This window comes from Apostichopus japonicus, chromosome 14, assembly GCF_037975245.1.
Source record: "Apostichopus japonicus isolate 1M-3 chromosome 14, ASM3797524v1, whole genome shotgun sequence".
In the NCBI taxonomy this organism is placed as follows: domain Eukaryota; kingdom Metazoa; phylum Echinodermata; class Holothuroidea; order Aspidochirotida; family Stichopodidae; genus Apostichopus; species Apostichopus japonicus.
The window spans coordinates 16,548,347-16,563,125 of NC_092574.1; the positions used below are offsets into that span (position 1 = coordinate 16,548,347).

The following is a 14,779-nucleotide window of genomic DNA, read 5'->3' on the forward strand; positions in this document are numbered from 1 at the left end:
TCTGCCCTTCAGACCGTTTAACGCTTCCTAAATACATGGCAGATTGTAAGCTGAGATAGAATGTATTTTAATGTTTCACTGTGCAGAGCTGTATACTATACTGTGCTAAAGTTTACACAAACACAGTGAAATATGCCAAGAATCCCTGCAGTAATATTTCCATGCATGAAGTACTGCACAATAAAGCTGTTCATGCACAACATGCAGGTTAGATATAGTACATTTCAGAATTGCAAATTATATACTGTAGCCATTCACCACAAAATATGTTTTTGTAGCTTAGGTATGTATCTATCACTCCAGATATATTTAGAAGTAATGCCCCAAAATTTTAGTCACATTTAAAAAAAAAAAATTTGAAAGGGGCAAAGAAATTTTGGTTAGAACAAGGTTCAGACCAGTGATGACACTATTTCAAATCCTGCACTCTATCTATCAAATGAGTTATCCAGCAGATTGCCACAAAGCACTTTCTTTGGTAGGTGTGGGGAAGGGTTATACTCAGAAGCCACAATATCTTGTGTGCTGTGTTAACCTAGGAAAACAATTTCCATTTGATCTAATGGGATTTCAAGAGAAACTTGATTTTTAAGTCTATCTAAGCATTTAAATGAATGCAATGGAATGTGACTAGGAAATATAAATAAATTGTAAACACGTTCCATTGCTCATAACTTACTTATAAGTACAATTCAAAACAAACATGAAGACTTACAATATTGTAACCTAGGCCTTAAAGACACTTCACAGCAGATGTACCTGTAGACCTACAGAAGCTGAACCTATCAATTTGAAGTTGTCATCAAATTATGATACAAATGACTGTACGACTTAACAGGTACGTGGCAAATCAAATTATAAACATAGCATACATCAGTTTCACTAGTAGCATGATAACCCTTAATCATAAATGTTATACTTACAATACTGTAAACAATTCCTAACTTTCACAACATCTAAATTATCGTTCACGACACACTGACCACACCAACTAATAGAGTCATATACTCTATGATTGTGGCTAGATCATACCCATGACATACTGTATTACAACAAATAGTACTGCTATATCCAATTCCAATAAGCCCTATCCTCCCACCTCCCAAGTCTTCTGATATCCCTTCCCATCCATCCCTTCCCACCTTTCACCCATCCTAGGCCTGTACTATTTTGCCACCAGTCCCCATATTGTGATTTGTGGTAATAAACTATGCCATAAGAAATGGAACATTTATATCTAGCATAAAAATAGCACAACTCTTGTACAGGTAGTCACCAAACCTGACAGGAAACCAACATGCAGACATGTACAAAGTGTATAGATTCAATGAGGGAATTTAAAGGCTTGGCAATCAAGGTCACGAACTTACAAAGAGTAAATATAAGACTGGCATTCTTTGCATGTGTCCTCAGCGTGGAAGGCTGCCAATTTACATTAAACACTATTCCTCTATTGTGGCAAATTGCTTTATTTATCCTGTTCATGTAAGAGGCATAAAACAGTGTTAAAATTGTTTGAAGTAATATAACTCCAGAACTTAGTAGAAGATGTTCAACTTTCACGTATATTTAAGTTCAAATGTCAACTATTACTTACCACAACACTTACTGCACCTGTCTCCACCCAAACATACACATTTTCAGATCTACTGTACCTAGCCTGCCACCCTTGGTGTTAGCACCACACTTGTTCAATATAAAATGTTACTATTTCCTGTAAGCTAGGTGAATCAGTAAGTGCATGTTTTGAATGGAGACAGGTAAGAAAAGGTTGGCGTAAAAATTCAGCAGATTTCGAACGGACTTCACAATCACCACTATCACCATCTATTGCTATTAAAACAAACTATGTGGTTCGTAACGCAATCCGTTCATAGCTTATATTAACAAACAAAACATTTCTGGCCATTATTTTGGTATTCATTAAACATTTTCTCATTTCCTTTTTTTTTTCATTCCTACAAAAATTGCCAATAAGTTGGGAACCAATGTATACCTTCTTTTTGATGTGTTAGTAAGCCTGACATGATATATGACCTGATGTGCTTATGTTTACAAATGATATCACATAATCAATCATTTAGAGGCAGTACACAAACTATCAGTCATATCCATACTACTTACCAAAGTCTCCAATGAATTCATGATGAAATTCCCAGTGAAACTACTTCATATTTGTTGGAGGAAAGAACAAAAAAACTTAAATATTCTGATGACAGTTTTAAAGTTCCTCTTGATGTCTTGGACAGCAAGATGCAATCATCAGTCAAGATGATTAATTAAAGTTTGAATTAAGAACTTTCTGTTTCCAAAATCACTGACCTTTTAAATTGAAAGGAATCATCGTATTCATTTGTTCACCAACAAAAATTAATTGGGCAATATTAGTTTGATGTCTAAACCATTGACAAGAAAAAAAAAAAATATCCCTTATTCTTCGGTTTTGTTATTCACTATTCCCATCACTCACTGATCGAAACTACAATCTGCTTTCACTCGAATCATAAATCAAAGTTAAGCACAGAGCAGACCTTACAACAATGATGTACACAGTAACCATTACTGTAACTACAATAACTGTAAAGCGTACTGTAACTGCAGATTTATTGCAATATTGTATATAAGTATCTCTCATCAATCGGGAAATGAAACAGATATGCGGTAGACACAGATCCTTCCAAAGAAGTTACCGCTAGTGATATCGCTTCATGATACACTCCACATGTTCAGCAAAATACCAAAAAATAAACACAGCTAATTCAGTATCAAGTTCACTTTTACAAGCTGCACTCTTCCACGAAAGAAATCCAAAAATTTCCCTCTCGTTGGATTGTGATATTTATGCAGGCTGGGTGTAACACAGTTAGTTGTAGTTTATACAGTACGTATGCCACAAGCTACGTATGAACAATGCATGGTTGCATGATATACCGCTATGAGAAATCCAAAACCTAAGAATCCAAAGCAAAAAATCCCAAATACTGTAGTCTGGTGAGTGGGTTGACAAGGCAACTACTACTGTACATATCATGTGTAGATAGATCATATATACACAGCCCAGTGTATAAAGTCACTGATTGTATCTGACACCGGATATCATGCTAACTAAATATGAAATCAAGCTTCCATTATTATGGCTAGAACTTCCACCTAGAGTAGTGAATCATGGGCTTAGCTGGTAGCATACAGGAAACTAAAACAGCTGGTTTCCAACAGTTCAACAATATTCCAACCAGAAGTTCAAATTTTGTGGTAACTACTTTTCCCTGAACATCCATATGCTAACTGCTACCAAATACATAATATTTACCTACCTATACTGCTGTATTATCAACCAGGAGCATATGGTGTGAAGAACAGACAATGTTAGCTATTCCCTATTATCTCTGGAATCATAATTTGCTCATATCTTTAGTATTTTGGTCGATTAATTCAATCATAACCAAACAATATTTCTGAGCAGATGAGTCAAACTCGACTTAGCATTTACAGTAAAATTATATAATTTGTCTTCAAATCCTGCGGCACAAGAATTAGTTGACTTAAACAAAAAGGTTATATTCAGTATTTATTAACCGAATCGTTCCACTGTCAAGCTCATACTGTGCACAGTGTTTTGTGTATTAACACTACAACACAGACTGACTGTAGGTACATTCCTCCAATACATACTCAAGTCTGGGCGGTGTCAATGACATCCATGAATTCATGACATAGTAAAATAATCTTTCCCCAGCAGAGAGGTTGTGATTCACTACAGAAATATTATCCTCTGATCTATTCAAAGATATCCTCTCTGAACACAGAACCACGTAAATCAAATTTCAAAACAGACTCCACCAGAATATACAGAAAAATACTGTTTGGGAATGAATGGTTCTCTCTTGAAAATCAATCGACAATCGAGAAATTCATCAAGCACTAATTAGCTCGATATTAGCAGCAGACAAAAGAATACTGTCGTAGACATCAAAGTCAAAAACACATTTGACAACCATCACGCCACAGCCAAGGGTGCTGTAGTCAAACATACAGTATTAGCCGAAAACCTTATACCAAACAAGAACAGCTGTTAACACTAATTCATATCTGCACTATTGTACAGCGGTATGTAGACACAGGGAAATTGACTACTCGTTTGTCCGGTCCTCCACACTGAACAGTTTACTTAAATAGTCAAGATGAGATTAACAGAGCCATAAAGTTTAAAGTTCATATTATCAAAGAAAGTAACTTTGATAACATTAACATTCACAATGGATCAAAGTTCACAAATTTACTGCCATAATTTTTGGAAATTTGAACTGAAAAAACAAAAACAACAATAACAATAACCAAAACAGTTTCAAAATTCTTTCCTAGCAGTCTACAGAGAACTCTCAAGTGTGTAACTGTCATACCAGTACTACTAGTCTTTCATAATTACTGTTTCAAAATTACCTGTACACACTGTGTATTACAGTATGACTGCTGCATTTTGCATTAATAATTATAATAATAATCATAACTAATCATATTAATCATGCAGTTATTTTTACGACACCTAAGCGACCTTAAATGTGGGAGAATCCCGCAAACACTAATGGATTACAACTTTTTACGTCGGTTGCTTTTCAAGTTTAGGTTTACCCAGGTATTAATTCTTCAGTTTATTCTAATTAACTCCACTGAAAAGTGTCCTTAATGTAAACAACAGAAGCAGACTAAGATGACGATCAACATCATTGGAACGTTTCCCTGTTAATGTAAGCAACCCACTTGAGCTGATTGCAATGATAACAAATTGTGTGACACCGCCATGCGATGTGATAACGTGCAAGTAACATAAATGCTAAATTACTTCTAAGCAGGAAATGAAAGTCTTGCAAAAATAAGGACTTAAACACATAACAGCCTTCCAACTGCATGAAACATACGTACAGTAGCGCTAGTAGAGTAACATACAGTGAATGAGGACCTGGTGTGAGTTGGAGTACAGGCAATATGAAACACAACAATCTACTATACAGAGTAACACATACTGTACTACTGTAGTTATAGAAGGTTACTCTATCAGTGATAGATTTCCCCCTCCTGACAAAAAGTGACCTTTGTTTAATATTTTTTAAAGAATAACGTGTTAGTATGAAGTTTTTTTCCTTAGTATGCGACAGGCTCCACAGTATCTGCAAATCTCTCGTTAGGTTTTGGAGGCATTTGACAGCTGTGATTATTGACATATCATCAGTCATACCATATTGAATCAAATAATACTATGCATGTACAGCTAATCAAACATATAGATTAGTTTTAAATGTTCTTGTAAACAGGCAGAAAAGTACCACTCAGTGATATATTTTGTCCTACAGAATATAATCCCTTATCATCCCTATACGCTTTCCTATGCACTGTTATTTGAAATTTATAACCCACAGAGTCAATGTGAAAAAGAAAAATTGTTTAACTTACGTGTCCCTCTGGTAGCGACCATGTCTTTTTGAAAAAGTCCAGATTCATTTTATGCACCACGAATAAGGGAAATGTATTCTTTCAAAACGAGACAATTTCTATGACTCTTTCAAGTTGTAAAAGTCTCAATTACAAAGTGCTTAAACCCTACTGCTTGTAATATTCTTCTTTCCAATAACAACTAACCAAGCCAACAATCTCACAATTTGTACTCAAACAGTCATCCAATTCAATTCTGTTGTGGTAAAAAAGATACGTTTTTATTACTGTACGATGTACACAACCCTTCGTGATGAAAAGTACATTTCCGTATCGGTGAGACACTATCCTGATCACTCACTCCAGATGATGATAGGAAACATCTCTATAAATTTAACGAAAGTCAGTACCAAAAGCCAACCAGTTTGTGGTCAAAATGGTAATGCGCCACATAAACTGTATTCCCTGGTACTGGTAGTATACAATCTATACTGTTAAAAAAGATTAAGATCATACGGAAATATGTATGGGCAAATACTTTTAAAAGCAAAATTGAGACAATCTCTATCTTGGAAGAGAATTTCCACAAAATAAAATTGCCACAAAAAGAGATTAAATGGTTTCTTGCATCGACAGTGGTTGTTTCAAGTTGGTGCAAATTCCCACTGTACGAGGTACACACCTCCAGGATTAATGAATGTCTTTTAAGTTTGACCTTATCCTCAATTCCAACATAAAAGTCATAAACATGTCCCGCACTGTAGTGAATATATACCACAACAGATCGAAATATCTCCAAAACTGATTTCTGTAACGTTTCTCTGTGTCCAATCGAAGTGAGAGTCTTTATCCATAGGACTATACAAAGTGTGTTTTTTTTTTAATATGCAACAGAAACGTTCAGTACAAACATGACTTTCCCTCTTGGCTTTGATGGCAACAGATGTTACTTTTCACAATACATTACATATATTATACTTGACTCCCAGATTAACTGTATACAACAGAGCATGCATCCACATTTACACATTACAAGTCTGGTCTCTCCGTCACAACACTAGACTGATGTAACCTTTCCATCCATCAAGGCAATACAGTGAATTCCTTTCTGCTTACACTCAACAAGTGGGAGTACAACTGTAGTTACTTGACCTCTCCCTGCTCTCAGGTTACTTCTTTTTTTCCTCTTTTTTTCAAATACCAAACTGAACCCTTTCCAGAGAATCTCCCATTGTTATCAATCTCCCCCACAGATATAAAGATATGTACTGAAGCACAGAAATATCTACATGTGTACAGTACCTTAAATATCAAAAAAATAATATAGATCAGAAGATGGATTCCTACAGTAAACCCACCCACTGTGCCAACAGATCAAGAGGGCAAGATGTACACAGAAAAGACCGTAATTCCTATTTAACTGACAACACAAGAAAACAAAATACACACACACACCTTCAAAACCCCAAAATAAATGAATTTCTATGGCCTCCAACCCCTCTAGAGAGGTTAGGAAATTACAATGAGTTGAAATTAGAATAAATGAAAGACTTCCCCCCATGGATTAGGAAAGATTCCTCCTTAAGTATGCACTTGTCAAAATATGTATACGGAGGGCCCTATTAATTGAACATGACATATGTCTGGCATCTGTACTTTATACATTGAAATTAAAAACGAGCATTCGGATAGTGCTAATTTAGTCACTTTCATATCTCTTATTGTTTGTATTATATTTGTGAAACCTACATTACTGTACATGTCTGTACATCTCAAGCATCATGCAATTATTAGTAGAGATCAAACATTCAGTCTAAGTGGGAGTATCACTTTCAGATATATTTATAAACATTCAAAGAAAATGTCTCTTTGCAAAAGGTCACAGGTACTGAATGATATGAATAGATTTTTTGGTTTCAGCCTTCCCTTTCCCACATTTCCTTTCCCACATTCCCTTCCCCAGCCCCCTCCCCACATCCCCTTCAAATTTGACAGAATGTTGCAGCCCGTACCAAATAAATTCCATACATTGGTGAGTGTTGACGTACACAATTCATTGGGTCCATGAAGGTTATATCCTTCAGGTACAGACTACAGTAAGTTGTGTTAGAACTCTAATAATAAAATGGTGTGGATGTGTACTATATATAGTCTGTAAGTGGAACAACTATTCCCCAATGGATTTAGTTCTCATTTTAGCTAATAATAGATCTCTTTCTCCAAGTACCTTCAACCTGAGAGAAACTTCATTTTATGCTCCACCAATCAACACCTGCTTTCAATATGTAGAGGAAATTACCCAATAGCTATTATTTAGCAATTTGTCACAACCTGTGTGTGGATCCTTGGCAGCTCCTACAGTGAATCTAATCAATGCATGTAAATTTACTTTCTTAGCTGGTGGATGCCTGCACTCTAGTGACAAAGTACACAGTTGTCCAAGTGGCAACTTTGTGGTTCAGTTTGTATAAGTGACCTAGATGGTATGTCAAATCTTTCCCTCTTGTGAGTTGTGACAACTCAAATAAATTTACTCTGTCAACCTTCAACTTTTAACTGACTACTGGATTGTATGCTTCTTGTTTGGACTGTAAAATACTGTGATAAGAATCTTCTTCATTGTGTGTAATGTCATCCAAGTAATACACAGTGCTGTAACTGGACATTCCTGTCGCATAAAGTAAACAATTAGTTCCATTTTTCCAGGCGTTCCAAAAGTTCTCAGGAACATATCCGAGGTGCACTGTATACAGTATTGACAACAAGAGGTCAAAGACTAATCTCCTAAATCCTCAACACTGTTAATTAAGCATACATGTGCACCAAATATTTGTACCACCATTTGAGAATATTGATGTATTTGGTCAGACAAAGATTGGTCAATGGGTCGGGTAAATTCACCCTCACCTTATTCTACTGTAAAAGAGTATTAAGTGTAACATACCATCATCATATTTGACAGCTAGGCACTAGTGATGAGAAACTTCCCCAGCAGCTAAAAGAAAGAGCTAATTCTATTAAGGCGATATCACCATATTAATGTTTCTGCACACATAAGAATTAAGACTTGAGTAAGTCTAAATATGACATCATCGAGCCACATAGTTGTCGATATATCCTCCAAGGATTAAATCAGCAATTGTTTGGAAACAGGAAACTGACCCCAGCAGGAGCGACTTTGAGAACGTCTTTGATTGGTGAACGACAAGTATGTATGAGCTACTGCATCACAAGTTACAAAGTAACAATTGTCTGTGTGTGTTAGAAAACAGTGAAGCAAATGGCCATAGACTCAGTCCTTCTAGGTGAGAGTATTCAGATACTGTGGAGTAGTCGCAACTGCCTATGACTCACTGTAATGCCGATACCAGTGTATGGCGAAGCCCTCCACTAAATAGCTGGTATCAAAGGTTCAGTCCAGGAGGCCATAGTGTAGTTTACATTTCTATTTTAATAGGTAACTTTGTTCATCTTCCCCAGTGATAATGCTTTTTGTCTAAGTAGGGCTAACTTTAAAGAGGTGTATCGATGTTCCATCTACAAAAGATGATCCAGAAATGTGAAAATTTCTATAGTCTAAGGACAAATTAAACGTAGAAAACGCAAATTATATATGTAATTTCTTGCTATTTTGCCATGTATTTTATCATTAAACCTACAGTAGGGGTGAATGGGACGAACATATAACCACTTACAGTTGAGAAATGGGTTTCACTTTGTTTTCTCTGACAACCATTTACAATGATATGATTTTCATATCATAGAAGTAACAGGTACTCCTTAAAAGAAGTGTATGTAGTATGTATGTTATATGTATGTAGTGAAATAGTGGGTATTTAAATGTCATCAAAACTTCTAATACAAAGACATCACATTCATGAGAGAAATATTGAAGAAACAGTTTCAGGCATTCAATCTTAAACCTAAACACTTTAACCATCAAAGCTGTGCAGAAATATTAAATTTACGAGACAATACTGAGAGGCATGCCTAGGGATCAGTAGCTTAACTTTAATGCTAATTCGCAGATCAATATTTGTAGCATCTAGCCTTGGCAACTCCTGAAAGTTTAGAGTCGAGTGATTCAGCCCAAGAAGTCAACGACTCCTACGTAGTGGTAACTAGTCGGCTCATTATGCAGTACTTATATAAGGCATAACTATACACTTTCAGTTTCGCACTAAAATTGAACACACTGAAACGCTCTGCTGCACATACACACAAAATAGCTAGAAATTACATAACTTTTTAAAAATTCGAACCTGCATACTCCGAGTTTCTATTAATTAAAATCCATGAAGTAGTAACCCATACATGTTCTACAGCTGATATGATAAGAATCTTATCCTCATCTCACAATTTTGTTACCGTTATAGTAAGTTTACATGTTTCAATTGTGTGATAACTTTCAAGGTGGTTAGGCTTCATAAATTGAGGACACAGTAGGATACTGTTCATCTGATAACCAAAAAGTTGGAATAAATAAGTTTATGTCAGCTAAAGAATACATGTTATGTTGGTCGAACATTTCACGGTTGTTTCCCTGACGACATACATGTATTGCATTCGTTTTACTCCGCATAATGTGTTTGATATAGGGAGCTATGAAAGATGTTTGCTATCCTTCAATGTAAACAAGATTTTTTAAAACAGTAATTTATGATTCTCACTCAAAGCTCAAATTGCATATGGCCACATTGTCTTTGTCAAACTTTGATTTTGAAGGCATGCAAGATACAGGCTCCATTTGGGAATAGTAAATAGTGGAAAAAGTGGAACTCTGGTCTATTGGGCAGTAGATTTCAGAAAACAAGACACCATATTTTTTAAGGAAAACTAACAGCAAAAGCAGCTGTGCATTATAATGAAAATGACTTGTCACTCATGTATTTTCATAATTTTTTGAACAAAATTTACCTCTTTCGTCTCTTTATCAACACATGCTCACATAAGCAGTTGTGTACAAAACTTACACAAAAGAGCATTTGCCTTGTCATACATGACTTTTAAACCACTTGTCATGCATTTTTTCCATGCATGAATTCCACTCAGAGTGTTCTTTCCTAAGCTTCCATTTCTCAAACCAATTAAGTTCACCCTGCATGGCAAGTTATCGGCATATGAATTAATATATATAATATATAGGCCTCTGCCTAGTGCCATATCCATGTGTGTGAACGCACTCAGTGTTTTTGTTCTATTTTTCCTCTTGCCTAGAAATGCCAATGAAACGCACTGAAGTTTCATGTGAGAACCCCATTTGGACATATAATACCATTTAAGTAATTTCATCTCAATCAGATTTCCCGCTTGATGTATTGGTTGGGGTTTAGGATATCATAAGGTTATCCCTTAAGTTGAACTATATAGTTATGTCAATATAACTTTATAACATATGCCTAACACAGGAGATTGAGAAGACAACTTAAGACATACTTCTTACTCGTTTGAGTTAGGCTACCTCAAACTATCAAATATGTAATTACTTTTAGTAAAGCTTATTTTTTCTAATTATGAAAGTAGCTATCGGTCATTACAACTAGGTCTAGGCATACATGTTCAGTGCAGTTAGATGGGATTTACGTTAACGTGTGGCAAGTGGGTGTGTGGATTTGACATCAAATAGTTAGGCCTACAACAACTTGTACAATAACATTAACAAGTGGCAGATTGACCGCCAGTTTGACTTGAGTGCTTTGAAGAAGAGTCCTGCCTAGGCCTATACCATCTTCAGTTAAGTTAGGCGTATTTCCTACCGACAGTTAAAATAGACTAGACGGTTGTTTTTTAAGAAGTTAACTGAAACACACAATATGAAAAACAACTTACGAAGCTGTGTCTTTTCAGCTCTTTATTTCTGTCCATTCTTGCGAAATAACAGTTTGATTCATATCATATTGAGTTGGCTCAACTATAGCGAGATTGTTGCTCGCGGTGCCACAGATGTAAATACATAACAACGATCTTTGTAACACACTAGAGCTTCATAATGAAGGTAGTAATGCGCGACAATAGAGTTGCGAATATCATGGGAAAACGTATATATGGAAAGGGATGGTGAAAGGTTGCAGAGAAGAAGCGCAGGGATGGGTATTTCTGTTTGGGGTCACCGTTTTCACCTGGAGTTGAGAGGAAATTCAAATCACCAAGGAAGAAGAGACTTGGTAAGGGTCCAGGGGTGAAATCCCGGAAACTACCGCATTTGCAGGTATTCTTTGACTCTTTATTATGTTCTTTGGTATTGTTAGCAAATTAAATTGCGCACTGAGGGCAGGGACGTAGCTAAAGGGGTGCCTCGACCACCCCCGGGGCCTACCCTCAATAATTGGCTTGAGTCTTCAGTAGTTGGAAAATCGGTGGTGAAACACACGACAGTAGTACGATTTTTTTTTTTATCTATGCAACATCTCACGTCAGTCTCTTGACAGGAAAATTCTGATTTCTGAGTCAATGATTAGGCTATTTCTAATATTTCTAATTTATGCTTACATTATTACAAGATTTGGCGAAATTCGAATTTGAAATTAACCGAAAGGCTTGTTTCTAAATTCTTTGAAGACCCATAATAAAGGTGATACAAACTAACTTTAAAATTGTCTGAATACGGCCAATTTGCGTTCGATATAACCGTATATAAGTACCCGCTATATAGCATATATACAGTACTAAGAATTGACAACCCACTCGTGTGGTGCTGGTGCAAATTTCCAACTTGCTGTATATACGGCACCCCTCCTTACGAATCCACCCAGTTGGAAAATTATGATTCTACCCGTAACTCCCCCCCCCCCCCAACCTCCATTACAAGAATCTAGCAACGTTCCTGACTGAGGGAAGTATACCTTTCTCTATCACCCGTTTGCTACGTCCTGACCATGAAAGAGACGGAGTGGGAAGACGACGCCTGGGGACAAGTAGGAGACCCGAGAAAATATGGGATAAAGAATAATGTACGTATTATCATTTTGTGAAAAATTCTTCATAAGCCCATCAATGTTCGATGAATTTGATGAAGACTTCAAAAGTGGGGACACTGAAGTAATTATCCACACTGCCCAACCTGGGTCTCAGTCATGCACTTTTGAAATCAAGATTATCGTAATTGTGAGGCTGGTCTTACGAGGGGGTTGCTGGGTGAGGGGGGTTGCGGTCAGGGGCCACATTCCGGGCCCTCGGTCGATAAGGGGTACCCGGTGGAAATATTGAATGAATAATGATTTATATTCATAATATACTGAATGAGAATTGAAGGCTTCAAGAAGGTGAACTATTGACACATTTTCCCGGCAGGCGGCACGTATAGGACCTGACTCTGGACGCCACGTGGCTGTCAGTTGCCGTGACGTGGTAAACGATGATTCAGTAAGTTTCATTCATCTGGATGAACTTTGTACCGTCCGCCGGAAGATGAGGTGGTAAAGGATTTTAAAATTTGAAACAAAGCGGAAACCCCCCGATTCGGCACCTAGTGCAGCTCCTGGTTGGCGGTTTGTCAATATTTCCGTCCATTCGTTTGATCAGGACTTCTTCTTTCAACAACTGAAATAACGTGTCAATCTGATATATAGTGTCCAAATTGTACTGCTGAGGTTTTTCTGGCATGCTTTCAATCATCACATTTTGGCTAATATGACTGAAACTAAGCATAATTCTCTTCCTTCTAAGCTTGAACTCTAAACAGTCGTGGTATACATTGAGATTCTTAAGAGCCATCGATGGTCCCGAACCATCAGCTATCATATCGGTATACTGATTTAGGCTAGGACCCTTTATGGCCGGCATCGACAGAGGCCAGTGTGGCCATGAGGCCGTTGGGCCGACTCCCGTATGTATGGTGGACTGGGTCGTAAGAGTTAAGACAACAGATGATTTGTTCTGTTTCATATCTAGACTAGATTAGGTCTAAAATTCGGTCTAAACGCAAATTATTAGTAGAGTATACCGTATAAACTATATATGTGGAGATGGAGGTAGGTGTAGATTACATACTACAACACGGGGTCAATTATAGGTGACCGCCGGGAGAACTATAACGTATTGTCCAGTTAATAACTTCAAAAAGGGGGCCAGTTAACATACGGTACGTGCGATCCCCGGGCCCGACATGGCCCTATACAAAGTTTGGTAGGGGTCTGAACTTTTATGGTAACAGACCGTGACCGGATAAAAATTAAACGATTTTATAAAGGAGGGGTAACGCCCCGCCCAACAAAATTAACGGTCAAATAATGATTTCTGAGGTATATTTAGACATAGAATACCGGCAATCTGTAAGTAGCACAAAACGCATAGTCGTGCTGATAAATACTTCAGTTTTTGAGGTTGAAGAAAGTGGTGGGGTACATTTGCACCCCATAGTAGCCGGCTGACAGCAAAGAAAGCGATATGAAAATAAGCTGCCTTAGTCACTTATCCGCGACTGGACGACCTGACGCCCCTAGTATGCGCATGCCACTAGTCATAGGCGTAAGAGCCCAATTTGATTTTTTTTTGGAGGGGGGGGGGGGTAGCTGTATAACGACTTGCCCGAAAACTATTACCAAAAGAATTTTTCGCGCGCGTTCAACATGTTAACGTCCATATCATTTAGACATGCATCGGTTATTACATCGCATGCCAATAACATAAAACCATTTGCCGTCTTATTACCCTTCCATATTGGTTATAATTATTGGGTAAGTCGTTACAATAATAATGATAACAATAATATAAGTTTAACCATTGAAAAACACATTGCAAATTATTTTTCTACCAGTAGGTGCCTGAAAAATTCTCAGCATATTGCCCGAATTTTAACAAAAATATTTGGTTGGGAGGCTGCAGCTCCCCTCCCCCTCCCCGTCTCCTACGCCTTTGCCACTAGTAATACGACCGCAGAGCTTTTTGCAACGAACATTTCCACTTTGATCGTCTCTGTTCTATCATTGGTTAATTTATGCTGATATTTAACTCCCCAAGTTAGTCCACAATCTGTGCTAATTTCAATCGATCACATCCACAAAAAAAATAACATCATGTTCCATCCTCGCAGTCATATTCACCCATAGAAATTGACTTTATGTATTCACCACATTGAAGTATACACGTACAGTACACTGGCAATATCATTGCATCATAGTATACGTCGATCCCTAAATCTGACTAAATTTGCATATCATTAGCGATTTCCTCCGAGCAACAATCGGAAGACGTTCGTGCTTTATATGAACGCCCGAACCGAACCGAACAACCCATATTTGCTAAAGCGCATGCGCATCCTACAATCGTACATATTCGGACACCATGCCTAATAATCGGAATTTCCGGTGCATACTCCAGCAGCGCAAGCGCACGTACGTACGGCAAGGCTAGG

The 14,779-nt window shown here is 37.2% G+C and overlaps 1 protein-coding gene across 1 annotated transcript in view; it reads right to left on the reverse strand.

The window, feature by feature from the left end:
• LOC139979648 (protein diaphanous homolog 2-like) overlaps positions 1 to 11,415 on the reverse strand; it is a 70,547-nt gene extending 59,132 nt beyond the window's left edge. The window contains exon 1 of the mRNA XM_071990657.1: positions 11,257 to 11,415. Coding sequence (XP_071846758.1) covers positions 11,257 to 11,292 — 36 coding nt within the window. The 5' untranslated portion in view covers positions 11,293 to 11,415. The remainder of the gene's footprint in view (positions 1 to 11,256) is intronic.
• Positions 11,416 to 14,779: the final 3,364 nt, after the last annotated feature.